This window comes from Sitophilus oryzae, unplaced genomic scaffold (assembly GCF_002938485.1).
Source record: "Sitophilus oryzae breed Bouriz unplaced genomic scaffold, Soryzae_2.0 scaffold_404_pilon_pilon, whole genome shotgun sequence".
NCBI classification, from domain to species: Eukaryota; Metazoa; Arthropoda; class Insecta; order Coleoptera; family Curculionidae; genus Sitophilus; species Sitophilus oryzae.
In genome coordinates this window covers 728832-748688 of record NW_022146979.1, presented here as the reverse complement: position 1 = coordinate 748688, position 19857 = coordinate 728832, and the positions used below count along the sequence as shown (strand labels likewise).

Here is a 19857-nt window from a genome sequence, read left to right as displayed (position 1 = left end):
ATGAAAAACAATTAAGTTGAACGGAAGGCAAACTTGGATAAAAAGTACACCGACTCTTTGGAGCGTATGTTTAATGCTTTGTCTTAGTGCCTGTTAGTCTCTCAAATCTATTATAACTTACCTTAATTACGGCCCGACCTCTGTCTGTAAATATGTAGCTCATTTCTCGAGACTTTTCGGGACTGCTCTGGAGATATTCTGCCCGTTCATAAGGATCTTATTTGTATACTTTTAAAACACTCTTGGTTATTTTTTACTATAGAAATAAAACGGCCCAGTTTTTAGAAAACATTTAAATTTAATATTAAAAAGAAAATAAAGAACAAATAAAAAAAATATATATATGATCGAAATTACTTGTTATTACTAAAAATGGAAAATAGATGGAAAAATACAAGAAAATTGTCTGGTGTCTGCTTTGTTGAAAAATCTGATAATTACATAATCAATTGAACCTTCATTACTAAATCTTACTACAACACATTAAAATAATTTTAGAGAAGAAAATTAAAAACATTTGACAAAAGGACATAAAAAAATACTATTAGTAGACACCAGACTTAAAAACTACAGGGGGTCACATCGTGAACCTAACCGAATTTCGCGAACCCGAGGGAGAACCGTCTCTTTTAGAAACTTAAACCGAACTAACTTTTCTGCCTAAAAACAGCCCCGAGGTTCCAACATTACAGGGCTGAAGGGTGGTGCATTCGGTACTTCGCCAATAGGATCATCCCTAAAGGTACTGTTCTTTGCTTGATTGGTCAGCTTGACACCGCCCTTCAAACCAAATTGGTTCGACCTCCCGTTGTTAGATGGCAGTACTATGACCATTTTACGTATCTAATCCTAGTTTACGTCTAGATACGTGCTTTCCTAAAGTTCCCAGATCCTTTACAAACATCCGGCGATAGTTACATGTTATCAAGGGTGGTTATTGGTTTTACAATGTCCCAGCGTTTTTATCTAAGGTCTATCTTTACAATTTTCTGTTTACTTCTAAGTTCTACAGTTTATTTGCTTTGCCCTTCTATAAGTTTGGGAATTTAAAAATAGTTTCGTTTGAAAGATGTTTGTTTTATTACTTCCTGTTAAAAGACCCTCTCCCGAAACTAATAACCGAAAACATCGACTTGAACGTAAAGGACATAGGAAATTATCTGTTAATCATATAAATAATAATATAAAGGAAATAATCTGTTACAGTTGGAACCTTTGGTGTTACACAGCAAAATACAACACTAAATCACCACAATACACCAATGCTGATGATGCTAACATGGTTAGCGAAACGCGCGACCAGTGTAAAAAAGTAAAACTGTTTCGGTGTATTGTGGTGATTTAGTGTTTTATTTTGCAATTGAGATGTTAATAACAGTGAACAATAAACGATGCCTTAGTGAAGTCATGGTAGGCTTTGGAAAAAAGTTGGTTTTGACATAATAGTATAAACGTCAAATTGTCATTAGATCAACATTTTAATAGTCTCAGCAGCGTTTTTTATCTTATTATATGTAATTAATAATTATTACAAGGAGTAAAATTTTCAGTGTATACGCTGGTTTTTAATTTTTTAATCCGTTTTACCTGACAAGCAAAAAGTTAGACAGATCTAAGACGGATCCAAACCGAAACGATACACAAACCAGATGTAAACAGAAAAATTCTAGGTTGCCACTACTTGTACTAGGAATGGTTCATATACTAAATGTTTATTTACCGTATGAATTACAAGTTACAGTTTCAAACAATTTCAAATATATATCTTTGTTTCAGAGGGTCTAACATATCAATTTTACATTTACGAAGCACGTCGGAACCGTGGGAGAAGAATCAACATTCGAATTATTCATCAGCCGCTCGGTCGTACTTCGCGTCATCTCGCAGTACTACTACCGCTAATGTACCATCATCGGTAAGTCTTTCAATTTATTTATTTATTCCTTTTTTGGATCGCAACTTCTGAATATTTTTATTTTACGACAACGAAAAAACATTCCAAACATAGGAGAATGAAAAAAAAAATTAAAAAACTCATTCTGTACTCTTAACTCCATATTATTGCCTATATATAATTTGACCTCAATTATTTTTAAGGTACCGCCTTTAACGAAACATCAGTCCTTAGGGAGCACTACTCATAAGTGGACGAATTCACCGAGCTTCCATTCGGGATCCGAAGTCAATTCTCCTGGAATATTTACATTTAGTGGCAGTTGTAATAGGGAGCTTTCGCCTGTTAGGTATGTTATTTTTATCTTTTTTTAAGTGAAACTTCTTTACGCGCGATGGGAGTAAAAATTCAAGGCCATGACACACTACGGCCTTGACACGATAGGTCCTTGACACGAAAGGTCCTTTACCATGCCTTGATGCACGAGCTAGCGAGAAAAAAGGTGGTAAGGGTCGTGCAAATACCAAAAAAACATTTGATTTAAAGCTAAGAAAAGCATTATAATAAACTTACTACTGTACCTGGGTCCCTGGGTATCAATATCCTCTGTACTAGGAAGTAAATTTTTATGCATATTTTCATCTATAGGTTTGTAGCTTCGGAATAACAGTCTAGGTATCTAGCTTAGAATTAGAATTATTAGATTTAAGTAACTTGCGTTTTCATTGGAGGTCATCGTCATATTTATTTCAAACCAATATCACGACAAATCACATCAACCAGAATATTTGTATAATTTAACAAAATTATTGTAAACCACTATAAATACAAATTGTTGGTTAGATTCAAAATTTTTTCTTAAATAAATTTAAGCGTTGACATTATTAGGCATTTGCATAAAAGTGTGTATTTTGGGTTGGCATTCTACAAAATTTGCGGGCTATTGAGAAAACAGAAAATGTACAGATTACAGAAATAAATTGAAAATAATATTTACATATACAGGGTGGCCCATCAAAAACGTTCCGCAAGGCATAACGGCCAGGGAAAAATTACCCGAAAAATTTCAGAAAATTCAAAAACACGTCAATTTTGTTTGTGAGGGTGACAACTTTTGCCTCAAAAATTATTGCAAAATCTTCAACCCTCTAAGCGGGGGTGTCATCCCCCGATTTTTTTCAAATGGGAAGAGGGGTGAAGTGGTACCGCAGTGAAAAGGGCTTTCTATTCTCTATACTTTCCTGCTTCGTTTTTGAAGATCGGTCGAGTCGTTGGGAAAATATGAAGGATCGAAATTTGTGCAATTTGCTGTTTTTTCTTATTATTTCTAGATGTTTGCAATCGGGTTGCGCAGATATTCAATGTACGCCATCCTGACAAACACCTTTATGGCAAAATTGTTCGCCAGTTAGTAGCAAAATTTCGCGAAACTGGTTCCGTTATGAATAAAGAGAGGCAGAGGGAAAATCCTCTAGTAAATGAAGCTATGGAGGTATTCGTATTGGGCCAAGTTGCCATGGACAGTATTCTGAGTACAAGAAAATTAGCCAATGAGACCGGCGGGAATCGTTTTCAAAGGATTCAAGTTTCCAAAGGATATTAAAAAAACACAAGTTCCACCCGTACAAAATTCAGTTGGTACAAGAACTCAACGAAGACGATTTTGAACGTGTGGGCTGGTATTTTTTGAAATTCTATTGTGGGTCAGTTTAACGATATTGAGAAGAACTTCAACGTACAAGTCACAGAACAGCTATCTAGCAACTACCGCACCTGCTCGTTCAACGTTGTGGCAAGTGAAAAAATCCGTAAACATCTAGAAATATCTTGGTTGTTTGTTGAGCGATCTTTTTCATTTTTGGCAGGAAGCTGTATAGCTATAAGACGTACATTTTGCCCAGGGTAAGAAATGCGATACCTCATAGACGTACGTTTTAATGGGGTTTGATATTTTTCGAGTCAAGAGTAAACTACCCTTAGGACAGTATTTATTTCAAATCTGATAAATTATATTGAATCTTCCTTACCTAAGATACTAAAGTTCTAATTTTGATAAATATTGATACAGGGTGCGTCATTAAAATAAGACATTTTTATTTTTGTTATTCTTTTTTTAAGTACTTACGACGCTACTGGATAAACAACAGGTTTACAATCAATAACCAATTATCAATTAATAGTCGATTTAGTTTTCAGATAGCTTCCATAATAACACAGATAATAATTAAGATACGATACAAAAAAAACTAAATATTTTCAATTTATTTTGTTTACTTTAAAAAAATTGTTTTTTTTAAGTTTGCTAATACAAATAGAATAAAATGAGTTACAAAATAATTTAAAAACCCAGTTTTCAATGGAATCTGAAATATGATTTTTATTCGTTTTATTGAGGAATCCAAATAGTTAGATATTTAAAACAATCCCTATTAACTTTGAAAAATATGCTCTAAACAAAGATTTATAAAAGCTGTACTTAAACTGCCGTTAAACGGTAGCTTACTAAAATGCCGTTAATAGGTATGACGTCGTTGATGTGACGCACTTGACGGCTTTATGAAATATAGGAATTTTATAAGGACTAACCAACGCTATCCACCGCACCAAATAACCAACTTAACCAACGCAACTAACCTCGACACTGATAAAAAATATAAAAAACAAATATAAATTAGTAAAAATCAACCAACTCCACCAAATAACCACGCTAACCAACCCGCCAAATAACTAAACCAATCCAACCAAAAAGAGTGAAACCAGTGCAATAAGATCACGCTATAAGCAAAAAAAATATAAAAAAGTCTTGGTCGGCGTGAGATTTGAACCACGGACCATTCGCTTACGAAGCGATAGCCTCAGCCACTGACCCACAGGTGCTCTTGCAAAATGCTTAAGGCTAGGCATTACTTTCTGCCGACATAAACGACGTCACAATATCTATTAACGGCATTTTAGTAGGCTACCGTTTAACGGCTGTTTAAGTACATTGATTTATAAAACTATAACGAACTAAAAGTCAATATCTTCGGCCAAACCACCATAAAAAACGATTATTAATTGATAATTGGTTAAAATTGGTTATTGATACTAAACCAGTTTTTTATCCAGTGGCATCGTAAGTACTTAAAATATAATAATAAAATTAAAAATGTCTTATTTTAATGACACACCCTATGTAAATATTTATCAAAATTAGAACTTAAGTATCTTAGGTAAGGAGGATTCAATATAATTTATCAGATTTGAAATAAATACTGTCCTAAAGGTAGTTTACTCTTGACTCGAAAAATATCAAACCCCATTAAAACGTACGTCTATGAGGTATCACATTTCTTACCCTGGGCAAAATGTACGTCTTATAGCCATACAGCCTCCTGCCTAAAATGAAAAAGATCGTTCAACAAACCACCAAGATATTGGCTAGTATCCATCTTAAGTGGGACACCCTGTAGATAGAGAAATTTATTTATATAGCTAGCGAAATAACAATTTCAATCAAATTAGTAACTCCACAGATTAAACTTCAAATATTATTTTAATTAGCTAATGAATACTATACGTGAAATAAATTTCGAATAAAGTAAATAAGAAAAATAATAAATCAACACATTGTTTTGTATGTCTATATTTGAATTAATAATTAATTAGGACGAAAATGTTGGAAATAAATTAGAAAATATATATTTTTTTTTGTTGCAAACGCAAATGCAAATAATGCAAACACGTGTATGAGGCTTGAACGTAAAGAGTAGCACTTCAGTAACCGATAGTCAAGCAGCCTTAAAAGCGATATAACCGATAGAGCAGTAACCATTCATTCGAAGTTGGTCAAAAAATGCTTAGAGAAGATGAACAAATTAGGCAAAGAAAATAAAGTCCACCTACTCTCGGTGCCAATCCACCGGATAGAAGACAATGAAAAAGCAAACGATCTAGCTAAAAAAAGGAGAGAATACTCTACTAACTGAACCAGGAGTGTTGTGCTTTCCAACTGGAAAACAACTTAAACAGTACAGAAGAGCCTGGATGACTCCATACGGAATCTGAATGGGAATCCTCCAACTCCAACGCTCTAAGACAATCAAAGACAGTTCTAGGAACAGAAATAAATAAAAGATTTTCTTTAATTTAAGTAAGAACAAAGAACAATCTTCGAACAAATCTCATGGAAAAGTCTCGCAACACAGTTCTTTCATTACAAAAAGTTGTGAGATTTCATATAAAACTAAGTCAGGTTTTAAAAGTGTCTTTGGAAGCACCTAATAATAACAAAAGTTGTTGAATAACAACTTTGTTATAAGTTATTTTTCAAAATATGTAGCTAATGATACGAACTTTCAAAATAATATACAGGGTGAGTCTTAAATAAGTGCAAATATTTTCAGGGTTAGTAGATCTCGATAAAAGAAACATATTTTCTCTTTACCATTTTTCAAATAAGTCCAAAATAACCGAGTTATTTAAGTTTGAAATTTAAAAAAATATATATTTTTTTTGAAAAATTTTGAGAGCCATCGGATTTTTTCTGTATGTGCATCCATTTTAGTTCCGTAACCATAGAGTAAAGCTGTAACTATCAGAGCCTGGGCACTCTCTAGTTTTTCAACTACTCACGAGCGGCGCTTAAACAATATTTTAGGTTGGTATTTAAATCTTGATGTTGGCAACGGATGTCAAGTCAAAAGTGTCATTTGTCGTCGTTCTGTTTTGTCAGCTGTTTTCGAATATTGGCGCCAAGGATATATAGAATAAGGATATTCGACTGGCCCAAAAAAAACGTGCCGTATTTTGTCGAGGAAGACGATTTCGTCACGACCAATGGGCGTCGAGTATTTGAAATTGAAAACATATAAATTGACGGTAACCTATGTTTTTTGACTCATTTCACTGACAAATGTGATGAGATTGTTATTGTAATTTATAGATCCAAAATCCAAACGTTTTTTGAATAAATAATTTATTTTAAAGTTATTTCCTAGAGGTTTGGTTTGGCCTTCTATATTCTGGTATTTGTCTACTAATAAATAATCTTATTTTGTATTTCGATGTATGGAAATCCGCAAGTTTTGTATCTGAAGCCGCAAAGAAATTTCGCTCTATAGTGAGAAAAATGTTATATCTTTTTAGACGCGTAGAATAACAAAATTTCTTATTTCAGATGTTCTAAATGTGAGTGCTTAATGTCAAAAATTAAAATATATACTTGAAATATTTCAAGTTATACCCTTTGCCCTTTGGAAGTAAACAAATATTGAAGAAAGTGTTGTGCCTTCACAGAATTTAAATTGGCATTAGGAATAGATTTCCTTGATTTAGTAATGATATTGCTCATAGAAATTGATAATATACTATTTTATATTCACTCGTTCAAGTGCTGATCTATTTTTAAATTGAATATTTATGTAAGTATTATGTATAACACGATATAAATAATTTAAGGACATAAGAAATTAAAATTTCAAGTGCCAATATTGATTATTTTTCCAGTTTTATTCAAATATATTGAAATTAATATGGAAACAAAAGTTCATAAATATTAGTTTGAAAAGCCATGTCAGAAGAGTAGGATTAAAGACAAAGTATTAAGGTAACATATATTTGCATAAAGTTTTAATAACACTGACAATTTTATTTGTTTATGTTTATTAATTAAAATTTAGTTGCAATTTATTTCATATTCTAATATTTTTGAGAAAATTTTACTTAGATACATACCTGAATATTATGCTGCTTTTTTATTTTAAAGTGTGCCGACTGTGCTGTTATTTTTATACTAGTAATATTGTATACTGTAGGTATCGTATTCATATATAGTTATATATATATATATATATATCAGTAGTATAGATACTTACTTTCTTTCTATGTGTACTTATATCCTTTATAGTCTTTCTAAGTGCATATAATACTACTTTTTTAAGAGAAGGCAGTTTTTAATAATCTATTGTTAATTCCCCTAATTCTGTGTCCCCTGGTTCTGCTATACAACAATTATATATTTTCTTATCATTACTGATTTTAAAAGTTTCTTTTCAAAGAATTTAACCATATATTTTTTTTCAGAGTAATTGGGCTGTTCCTGAACAATATTGAATATAAATATTCAAAAATATGATTGATAACTGCATATCCTACTAAGTAGATCAATACCAAAATCCCATTAGAGAAATAAGTTAAAATTATGTTTTACTTGTATAATTTTCTTGCTATTTGTCCACCATTATTTGTGACTTAGAAATTAAATAGTCAAAAAGAATTTAGTACCAGTTTTTATTTCCCAAAAAAATTGTTAAATAATTACATATTGCTTAAGATACAGTATATTATATTGTGTTTATAGTTGATAATTCTAGTTCTTAGTTGTTTATAGTTGATAATTAACAATATTTCTGATGTTAGATATTATAGGTATTAGATAAAAAATTTAATTACCAATAGCTATCTACCTATGTAGCTGCAGATTATATATTGTGTAGTAGGTACTGTATAATTCTTTAGTTCAAGAAACAAATATCAGTACAAGTATATAACCAAAAAAATGTTGATGCAAATTCTTTGTATAACATACGTACCCCTATGGTATTCAACTTTTCATTGTTCTTTTAATTAGATACACAATAAGCACATTAATTCGTTTATTAAACAACCAAAACTCTAACTACTTAAATTCACAATATAAATATCACAATAAATGTATAAGCTTTGATCAATTCCTATTATTAATACCCGACGACTTCATACTTTATAACTACCAATGGCTATCCTACTAACACACTAGCCAACTAATAATAAATCTGTTCTAAAAAAATACAACATAAAGACATCGTTATTGCAATAATATAGAAATATATTCCATGTATCATTAACTACCTAGGTATAAATACAATACCCACATCTTCTTTTAAGCGAATAGTGCGTTAGGAGGCAGAAATATTGCCTGCATTGTACATCGTACAAATTGGATAGAATATATTAATATCCATTGCAAACATTTCTCTTTCAAAGGGTCTAAATGTTTTGTCTTTTTACTGTGTCCCTGTAATATGTTATCAATTAACAACAGTTATCAAATATGACCTGGACAATAATAATTGTTTTACCTTTTTTTCAAACTAAACTCTTTAAACAAACTATATAAATAAAATTTATCTCATAACCTAACTTGCTGCTAGAATTTCTTTCTTGTTATTCTATGTTCCTGTATTGTTATTCTTCACATTATCAATTTCTATGAGCAATATTATTACTAAATCAAGGAAATCTATTCCTAATGCCAATTTAAATTCTGTGAAGGCACAACACTTTCTTCAATATTTGTTTACTTCCAAAAAATGTCAAAGCATATAACTTGAAATAATATTTCAAGTATATATTTAAATTTTTGACATGCACTCACATTTAGAACATCTGAAATAAGAAATTTTGTAATTCTACACGTCTAAAAAGATATAATAACATTTTTCTCACTATAGAGCGAAATTTCTTTGCGGCTTCAGATACAAAACTTGCGGATTTCCATACATCGAAATACAAAATAAGATATTATTTATTAGTAGACAAATACCAAAATATAGAAGGCCAAACCAAACTCTAGGAAATAACTTTAAAATACATTATATTTTCAAAAAACGTTTGGATCTATAAATTACAATAATAATCTCATCACGTCTGTCAGTGAAATGAGTCAAAAAACATAGGTTACCGTCAATTTATATGTTTTCAATTTCAAATACTCGACGCTCATTGGTCGTGACGTAATCGTCTTCCTCGACAAAATACGGCATATTTTCCTACATAGCCCGCTATAGGGAGTTGAATATCCTTCTTCTATATATCCTTGATTGGCGCCTATTTTGCGAATCTCTTCTTTGTGTTTAATATTGCTTAAATTTGTTTTTCTTTAGTGTATATATGTTCTTGTTGTAATATTAGTGTATACTGCAGTTCTAGCATTAATGTAAAAAACTGATATTTTCACACTATAGAACTTATTTACTAGTTATTGGTGCAAACATTGTTTGGTTAAAATGTGGTTAAAATAGTGATTTATTATAATTGTTGTGTGCCCAATTGTTCATGAAGGAATAATAAGGGATGTAAGGCTCATAAACAAATAAATATTATATCACTGTTAATTTATTTCCTTATGTTCCCAGCCGCCATTAATTTTTGAAAAATTGTTCTAAGACTGGAGATTATGTCAGTGTAAGTATTTAAAATTAAATAATTTTAAATAAATAATTTAATTATAGCTAGTTTACACTGACTAGTTCTCCAGTTTTAGGACAATTTTTCAGAAAAATGAAAAATTGTTTATTAATTAATTTGGGAAGCCCGCGCTAGCGACATTAGCGCTTCGGTGAGAAGTTGAAGAAACATCACGACCTTCAATTTGAGTGTCCAATCTATTTACTTTTATCATCTATGGTAACTATGGTAATATCAGTGATTAAGAATTTATACCGTGGGAAAACAGGCAGTTCTAAAAAGTTTTCGAAAAATATACAGAGAAATTTAAGAAAATGCACGATTTTAAACATTTTTTTTGCGAAAAAAAACTCATAGACGTGTTCCTGGGGTCGAAATATACCACCCCTGAAAATATTTGTACTTATTTAAGACTCACCCTGTATAATCATCACAGTATAATCAATTAACTATCAATGTTCATATTGATCATTGGACATGTTTATTTCTATAATAATTATAATGACTGGACAATTGCACGGTCACATAATCCACTTATCAAAACACTTTAATCTTAGATACACATGAAGACAAACCACTTAATCCTATGCAAAATTACACACGAAAATCGGCACCTAAGGCCAGAAATGCCAACCCGGTATACATTGAATTTCCTATTTAATGTCATTTTAATGTGGTACAGAGATATGGAAATATATTTTTTTCTTCTCCCCAAAAAAGTTCTAGGGGCATTTCACCACTGTAAAAAAATCTACAAAATAAAAAAGCGATTTTTTGTAAACACTGCTGCGTTACTCCAACGGAGACTAATTGTCAGCAGTGGCTTACTAATTAACAAATTTGCCCAACGGACAAAAAAATGCTTAACATTTTGGAAAGTATGTCTCTTTCCGTCATCAGAAGCAAACAAATACAAAGAACAAAGAAAAAAAACTATTTAAAATATATTCGAGAACACTTTAGTTTTTTAAAACAGATACGTCTACAAAAACCGTTGACGTTCTGTTAAAATGACATTATATCAAGTTAAATTTCAAAATTAACAATAATTATTACCTGATAACTATTACTTAATAAGGTAAAACCAAAAAGCTTTAAACTTTCTGTATGATTATTTTTAATTTGTTTTTAATTTTTACGTATATTATGTTCTTTAAAATCAAAGAAGCGATTGCCATACATTACTAATAAGATGATGTTTTTTATTGTTTTCCTTTGATAACAATTTTATAAAACTATTTTGTGTCTTTATTTATAGATTTATATAGGTATGAAATTCGTGAAGTAAAAATTTCAATGAAACCTCTCACACAGCTGATACAAATTTAAATGAATAAATATTTTAATTCGGGAAATTTAATTACTTTAGTTATTTATTGAATTACACGTTTGCATGTTTTTGACGTCAAATAAAATAATTAAATATTAAAAACTACGAATAAGTATTTAAATAGAGAATTTTCGGAGTAATATTCTAAAATTATTTATATTTACTGTTCCATTTTTTAAATTATATTTAGTATAATATTTTTAGATCTTTATAAAATTTTTAGATTTTTATAAAATTTTTATAATCTAATTTTTTTGTGCCAGTAGTAGATACACATAGTTATATAGCAATTAGAGTATACATAAATAAGTTCCAATTCGGCATGCCAAGGATTTATTATCTCTTCAATTGTTTTCGTTCACTTCCTGTTTCTCAGAAAGCTACTACAACTTTTGATTTTTAAATGACACCCTCTGTACTTTGTTAGTTCATTCAATAGATAATGACACTCTGAATAGAATAACATATCATATGTCAACTTTTGACATTTTCGCATATGGTTTATTTGAAGTTATAACTTGCGGTTCGTAACGAAAATTTGCCTCGAAATACCGAGTGTGTGGTATCAAATTATTCGTAAAAAATGCTTTTTCTAAATATGCTAATGAGCCACCCTCGTATCATTTGAAAAAATTGAGATATGATTAAAAGTACGATTTGGACATCTTTTAACCGGACAAGACACTAAAAACATCAGACGATCAAATTTATTTTTCCAGAGCTCCTTGATTAAAAATTAGTGCTTTTAATATAGCCATGGCACTCTAGACGATGCCTTTTTAAGTGAATATATGTCAAAAGTTGACATATGATATGTCATTTTCTATCAAATAAAGAAAACAAATACCGAAGATACCATTTAAAAATCGAAAGTTGTAGTAATTTCCGTTGAAACAGGAAGTGGTCGAAAAGAATTGAATACGTCAATCAATCCTAATTTATGTCATATACTAACATACCAAATTTCGTTTATTTATCTGAAAAAATAAAAAAGATATAGGGGGTAAGCCACTATTGAACACCCGGTATAGCATTTGCGACGTTTGAAATTGTTTAAAAAATTATTTGTGACGTTTGAAAAAAAATAGCAGGTTCGATTCGGAGTTAAATTGTATTTTTGTGCCTCACATAATGTGAAACCTACAGCTTCCCTCCAAAAAGTATCATTTTTACTCCTAATAAAACAATATACTATTGTTTTTAAATAGATTCTTTTTTCAATTTGGCATTTCTCTCCAAAATATATTTGATTTCGCTCTTATTAATTTACGGTCTGTATACTTTAATTTATATTGTAATTAAATTATATTTAATGGTTTGCAAGACCAAATTGCTTTAAATATAATTTTATTTCTATATTTTTATAACCATGCATCTAAATTTACCTGCAAGATTTATTAAACCCACCCGGATTTTATTAATTTAATCATTTTTTTCATCTCGCCCGTTTAAGATAAATAAATTTAACTTTTTTTCTTTACTTTTCCGGTTGGAATATAATATATTAAGAGAAAAAAGAGAGTAAGAAAAATAAAATTGTGTAAGGGAAAATTTAAATATATTTTATGGCCAGACGGTTTGCAGACTTTATCTAATATTTACCGAAATTAAAATAAAAAAAATATGGGCACTATCGTTTTAATTTAGATACCAAGAAACGGAAAGGAAATACCGTTGATTGAAAAAAATAAGAAGACGCGCAACCTTATGGGCGATTTCATGGCACAAAATATGTTTGAGATGTACCCTCAGACTGTCCTAGATTTAATTTAGCCCTGCGCCGCTGCGCGCTGATAGCCGTTTATAGCGTAGCGGATAAAGAATACCCCGTAGTTCTACTCTCAGTCGACAGAGTGGGTGGTTGCCGGAGACAGTGCTGCCAGAACTACGGATTAATCCGTAGATCTGAGGATTTTGGGTACAGTACGTTCGGGTAATAATACGAATTTTTTATCATTAAACAATTTAATATAATATTTTATGATTAAACAAAGAACGGCGTCAGAGTTGACTTGGAAATCAAGATCGCTATTATTTCATATATAAAATATTATAGTAAATAATATTTAGACAACTAAACAATTTTTTTCAAACATACGAAATACTCAGTACCTATAAAAGAATTTTTATTTTTGATTCTTGCGTATTCTATGTTTAACACGAATAAATTTTCAATAAATAAACACGTTTTCAGTTCCACACCGTCTTCGATATTCCTTCGCTGGTCGACTTAGAGAAATTTAGCGTTTTATGCGTTGGCTACAGAACGAGTAGTGGCTCTACCGTACAGTACTTGAGACGTAAGGGGAAGTCAAATCAACCTTGTCACGAGTTTGCCCACAGGGGAACTGTTTACATTTTATGCGAATGCCAACATCCTATTGTTATTGTTTGTTATGTTGCCAAGTCTACCGAAGCTTTGTCAATGCCTTTGTTTATTTTTAATTTTGTATACGTATACTTTGGGAAAATCTTAAGAAAATAATAATATAATTAGAGCTTACTACATTTGGGAATTTCGATATTTATAATTTTATTTAGTACTTAATAAGATTCAAGTCAAATATTACAAGAAATATTTTGTAAATTTCGTAATTTTTACATCAACCGTTATGATTAATTTTTAATCTGGCAAGGCCGCTCTGTTGTTATAATATTTTCTATAGCAAGGGAATTGGACGTGGTCAACAGTGTCAATAAACAGCTGATTGAGCTGATTGGCATAATCAGCTGTCTGGGGTGCTTTTATTTTTCCATATTTCTTAACTATTAATAAACTATTAGTGTATAATTGTTTCATTTTATATAAAGGACCAAAATTAGCATTTAAAATGGGTGTACACTGGGAAATGTGTAAGAATTAAAGAATTTAAACATCGTGGAGTGTCATTTCAAAAGTAAGTACTGTTCTGTGGTAATGCAGCATCTTCTTTTATTTACCTATTTGTTAATATTTGTTTTATAATATAATATATTATGTATATTATAAGATGTAATGTTTATATTTTTGTTACAATATTGTCCGAATCAAAATCGTATAGTTGTATTTAATTATGAATACAAATAATTGGTATGTTTACATAAATTATAATTGGTATGTTTACATTTATAAAAAAATAATGCCTATTTACGTTTTGTATTACTAAGATAAATATTTTATTTCAGATTTCTAAAAGATAGCGGGAGAAAAATTAAATGGTTTTTCCTGTTAGAAATTACCTGTTAGATTTATTCATAGCATGATATTAAAAGTCGAGCAAAAGAGAGCTCAAAAACAGCTGATTGTAAGGAATTGAAGAAAATATTTAAAAACTGATGAATTTTCACAGCCATTTATGTCGCGATTTATGGTGTTTCAACTTTTAACATCACCTAGAAAATTAACATTAAGATATTAGGATTCTGCAGATAACTAGATAAGAAGTATCATCTTGTTAGCATACCTATTCCGTCATAATATGTAAGTACCTACATATATATTTACAGTTTATTTTTTTAATATAAAATATTACTATATACTAATATGTATACACAGATTCAAAAGTGTACATGGTGGTGCCTTTCATACGATACGAAGGTTTCAAGGATTTTTGTTGTTGGAAGTTTGTATTGAAATGAAATTTTGAGAACATATGGAGGGTTCAGAAGTCAATCAAGTTAAGGGTGGCTGCAACGATGTTCCGTAATCTTGCGGTTAAAACATATCAGCTGGTTTTTATATATAAACACCAATTGTTTTGTTTTAACAGCAGAATTACGGGACGTCGTTGTAGCCACCCTGTCAGTCATACAAATTCACTTTCATTTCCCTTGAAGCCTTCGCGTCCTATGAGAGGCGCCATCCTATATATAGATTTGTATATATTATATTAATATTATTTTACTAAAATTACACAATAGTTGTATAAGATCTCACCATCGAAAAAAAAGCGTTAGGGTTGGCTTTGAAAGCAAGATTTATGTCATTTTATAAAATGTAAATTTACAGGGTGTTTCAAAACAAGTGCGAAAAACTTCAGGGGGTGATTCCTTGTTCAAAATAAAGGGTAGTTTGCTTCATAAACGTTGGGTCAAAAGTCAACCATTAGGGAGATATTGCGGTACAAAGATGGCGGAAAAATAATGTTTTTATTTTTTATCTTGAAAACGAAAAGAGATACACTAATAAAATTTTATGGAAGCATTACTGTTATGAAAACACACTTTCTGGTAATTTTTTCACTTTTTTAAAATGAGTGGAAGGGGTTGAAATAAACTACCCCTATTATTCTTGTTAACGAAATTTAAAGAAAAATCTAATCAAATACATGCAAAAAAATTAATTTGGATAGTTTAGTTTGTTTAGAAACTTTTCTATCTCTTGTATTTTTTTGATAAAACTCACCGATTTGTAATTAAAAAATAAAATGTAATGCATTACATGTCAGGACAAAAAACATTTTCTGATAAAGAATCTAATGGGCTGCTGAAATTTTTTTAGGAAAAAATCTAGTCGGCCGCTGTTACTTTTTAGGATGTTCCTAATATTATTTTATTTGACATTACTCTACTGCAATACGTTATTATCTAGATGATTATTATTATCGTTATTATCACTAGATTCTTAATTTAAAAATGTTTTTTGTCCTGACATGTAATGCATTTTATTTTTTAATTTCCAATCGGTGAGTTTTATCAAAAAAACACAAGAGGTAAAAAAGTTTCTAAACAAACTAAACTATCCAAATTAAAGCATTTGCATGTGTTTGATAAGATTTTTCTTTAAATTTCTTCAATTGAAGAATGATAGGGGTAGTTTATTTCAACCCCTTCCACTCATTTTAAAAAAGTAAAAAAATTACCTGAAAGTGTGTTTTCATAACAGTAATGCTTCCATAAAATTTCATTAGTCTATCTCTTTTCGTTTTCAAGATAAAAAATAAAAACATTATTTTTCCGCCATCTTTGTACCGCGATATCTCCCTAATGGTTGACTTTTGACCCAACGTTTATAAAGCAAACTACCCTTTATTTTAAACAAGGAATCACCCCCTAAAGTTTTTCGCATTTGTTTTGAAACACCTTGTATATGGTGAATGTCATTGATTGTCAATTTTATTTTTATTTTGCTCACAATGTATACTCAATGTAGATATTTATATTCACCAACTTCATGTTTTTATTTTGTTTTAGGAAGTGAAGATATTCATGGTGTGGAAGTTGTTACTTTAATTACATAGTGCATATGAAATTGCTCCTTTACATCACATTTAAAATCGACGTAATGCTACTATGCAAAATAGTGAGAGATGTGAACCCTAGGGAGAGCTACAGAAATACTTTCGTTGAGAGACAAGTTATGATAGTGATTAGAATCGCATATTCTAGACTTTTACTTGTTTGTGTATAAAAATCGATATATTTTTGAGTTTTGCATATTTAATCATGGCATGATGATATAATATCAGATACCTACAAAGAAATGACACTTAATATAAATATCTACAATAATATATCAGAGAATTTAAAAAGAAAATCACTTTCTATTTCATGTTTTCATTATTAACTTTTGGTTAAGATAATTATGCTTCAGCTCTACACTTTGTAAAATATTATAATATTGTACTTTTTGCAACAGATATTTCGATAATTTGACATTATCAAAAAAAAAATCGGCGTCAGCCATGGCTATAAAATGAAGATCGCTGTTATTTTATATGTAAAATTATATGGGGAATGTCATCGATCGTTATTTCCAAGCCAACTGGACGCCGTTTTTTTTGATCATACAGTATTTATGTCTTATTATTTATATTTTATAAAACTAGAAATTTATTATGTATACAAATTATTTTATATACTAATTAAGGTAATATTTAATAATTACTATGTAATAAGTTAGTAGTTATTAGTAGTAATAAATATATAAACAGTTATTATTTACATTAACAAAACTCACAAGGGACATAAAGGGCCATTCCTCTAGCTTTCCCGTTAAAAATATTCTAATAAAGTTGCGATCAGTTTTATACGGCTATTAAGCTATCTTGTTCTGCAAGGTCCGCTAGTAAACATTTTTAAGCTTAAAGTATCACAACACTATTTATTTAAACCAAAAACTCGATCGTTATACAAAACTAAAGTGTCAAAAGGAATGACAATGTCATGAAATAAATAAATAAAAGCTAAGCTACCACCTGAATCCCCGGCACGAAATTTAAATTCCAGTTAGTCAGCCCGGCGCCGAATATATGTCCATGGTTGGTTTGGAGAATGAAATTAAAAATTGATCAAGTGCGAGTCGGACTCGCGCACGAAGGGTTCCGTACCATTCATTATCTACTGTTCAATTTGCGAAGATTGAAACTTTCGTCATCATTTTCGGCGCCATATTGGTTTTCACGTATAGTGTGACCAACGGATCTGTAGCTACGGGGTATCGGCAGGGGAACGCAGTTGTAAACAAAACACGCCCAATTTCATTCATAAAATAGGCATGGTCGTACGGTGTTTTATGAAAATAATGTGTATCATAAATATAATATTCAGATTAATAATTTTTTTCAAAAAATTTTATCCTGTTTGAATCGTTACTGTTGAGTTAGCAGATAAACACTAAAAGCTTTTATTAAAGCTCCCTTAAATATTTTGAATAATTTTATTATTATGTGTTGTTAATATAATTGAAGAAATAATTACAGCTGAGGGTTGGAACCTTTGGTGTTACACATCAAAATAAAACATTAAATCAGCACAATACACCAAAACACTTTTACTTTTACACTGGACGCACGTTTCGCTAACCATGTTAACATCATCAGCAAATGATCAAGACTGAGTCTTGAGGTATATTTATTTATATATCTGTACTAACTATATTTTTTTTCTATAATACATTATTTTAGATATAACTATTTTCAGCAAAAAAAATCTTCAAAATAGTTAACTTTGGAAGCGCAAACAAAACATAATTTTACACACCAGTAGATCCAATATTGTCTATTACACCAGATATGGTATCGCCCCGCCAGCACTTTTTAAAGGTTAGGTCATTGTCTACCCATGTTTCATCCAAATAGATAATACTTGGCGATATATTCGAATTTTGCGTATATATCTATATCTTTCTCTGCAATATAATGGGCCGCTCCATTAATATTTATCTGTTATTTTGACATTTACGCCAAAAAATCCATTTGATTTTAATAACCCCCCTAAGCGTTTCCCTGCCAAAGGAAAATTCAATTCTTCCTGCAATTATTGCAAAAGCTTTCTAATTGTGGAGACGACTTTGAATTCGAGATAAAATCTATTTATCAAATTCCTGACCACTTGGAAATCAAAGTCGAGCTTTTCAACAGCAGTCTCACGTGGCCGTTTCTTTCCAGGGCTGAATATAATTTTATCGGGGTTAGTTTCCAGTCTTTTTTTATCTTCTGTGTGAATTTTTTTATAGCCGATACGCTGACTCCGGTATAAAGAGATATCCGCTTAAGTTTATGTTTAAGCGGCAACTTAAGCGAAGTCTCTGTAGCTTCTTCGTCGCAAACCCTATTATGAACACAACGAAATAAACCAAATGAGTTTTCATCCACGTTTATTTACATTTATTTTAGTTTAGCTAAAATATTTAGGCAAAATGTGGGGGTGCTTTTCATTTTAGCCAAATTTAATTTTAATATTCTAATAATTATATTATTATTATTCTACTTACCTATATAAATTAGCTATTATTTCTCTTATCCTCGCTATGTAGCGTCTTACCCTTAACAAATTTATTCATTTTAAAATACAAATATACGATCAAACTTATAATTAAAAACTACGAACGAAAAACATTATAACAAGATAACAAAACAATAAAACACAACTTAACTATTAAAGATACGAAAAATATAGGAATAAAGTTTAGGATAACCGGTATAAAATAACGAAAGAAAGTAATAATGATCAAAAGAATTACACCGCCACTGGATATTTCAATAGTATTCAATATTTCCACTCTTTTCAGAAGTGACCGTGAAGTTGGGGATAAGGCTAGCGAATAGGAAAGGCGTAAAAGCCATGGCAACCGCGTGGTAACAAATCCTGTGACGTACTCTCGCCAATCATGTTCGATGAATAGGAGGCCATGCGCGGCGATGCCGGTTTGTCAATGATGTCCTTGATATATCTTTACCTTTCATAATAAGCAGATTATACAGAATGAAAGAAATAAGTTATTAAATAAAACATATCCAACAATATGAACTACGTTAAAATTCCTTAGTGATATACGTCAGAATATATGCTAAACACATTATATATAATAAAAATATATTAAATTTATAGTTCACGTCTGGCAATTTTGCAATTTTATAGATAAACGTGGCAATATCGATTTTTTTTCTCGCATTCCTTCCGTAGCTTCAGATCCGCTGGTCAAACAGTATTTCTTGACTTGGTC

General features: G+C 30.5%; 1 protein-coding gene and 3 long non-coding RNA genes across 4 annotated transcripts in view; 3 read left to right on the top strand and 1 right to left on the bottom strand.

Moving 5' to 3' along the window:
• The window catches only part of LOC115885626, a 567259-nt gene that overhangs the window by 144214 nt on the left and 403188 nt on the right, over positions 1-19857 (top strand). Inside the window, exons 3-4 of the mRNA XM_030904592.1 lie at positions 1777-1915; positions 2098-2243. Coding sequence (XP_030760452.1) covers positions 1777-1915; positions 2098-2243 — 285 coding nt within the window. The remainder of the gene's footprint in view (positions 1-1776; positions 1916-2097; positions 2244-19857) is intronic.
• On the top strand, positions 7198-8600 carry LOC115885632. Its single transcript, XR_004050772.1, has 2 exons — positions 7198-7481; positions 7958-8600. It is a non-coding gene; the product is annotated as an uncharacterized LOC115885632 (long non-coding RNA).
• LOC115885631 lies at positions 8517-9183 on the bottom strand. The gene is made up of 2 exons (XR_004050771.1): positions 8995-9183; positions 8517-8930 (listed from the first exon to the last, which is right to left on the bottom strand). It is a non-coding gene; the product is annotated as an uncharacterized LOC115885631 (long non-coding RNA).
• Positions 14861-16809, top strand: LOC115885634. The gene is made up of 2 exons (XR_004050774.1): positions 14861-14892; positions 16605-16809. It is a non-coding gene; the product is annotated as an uncharacterized LOC115885634 (long non-coding RNA).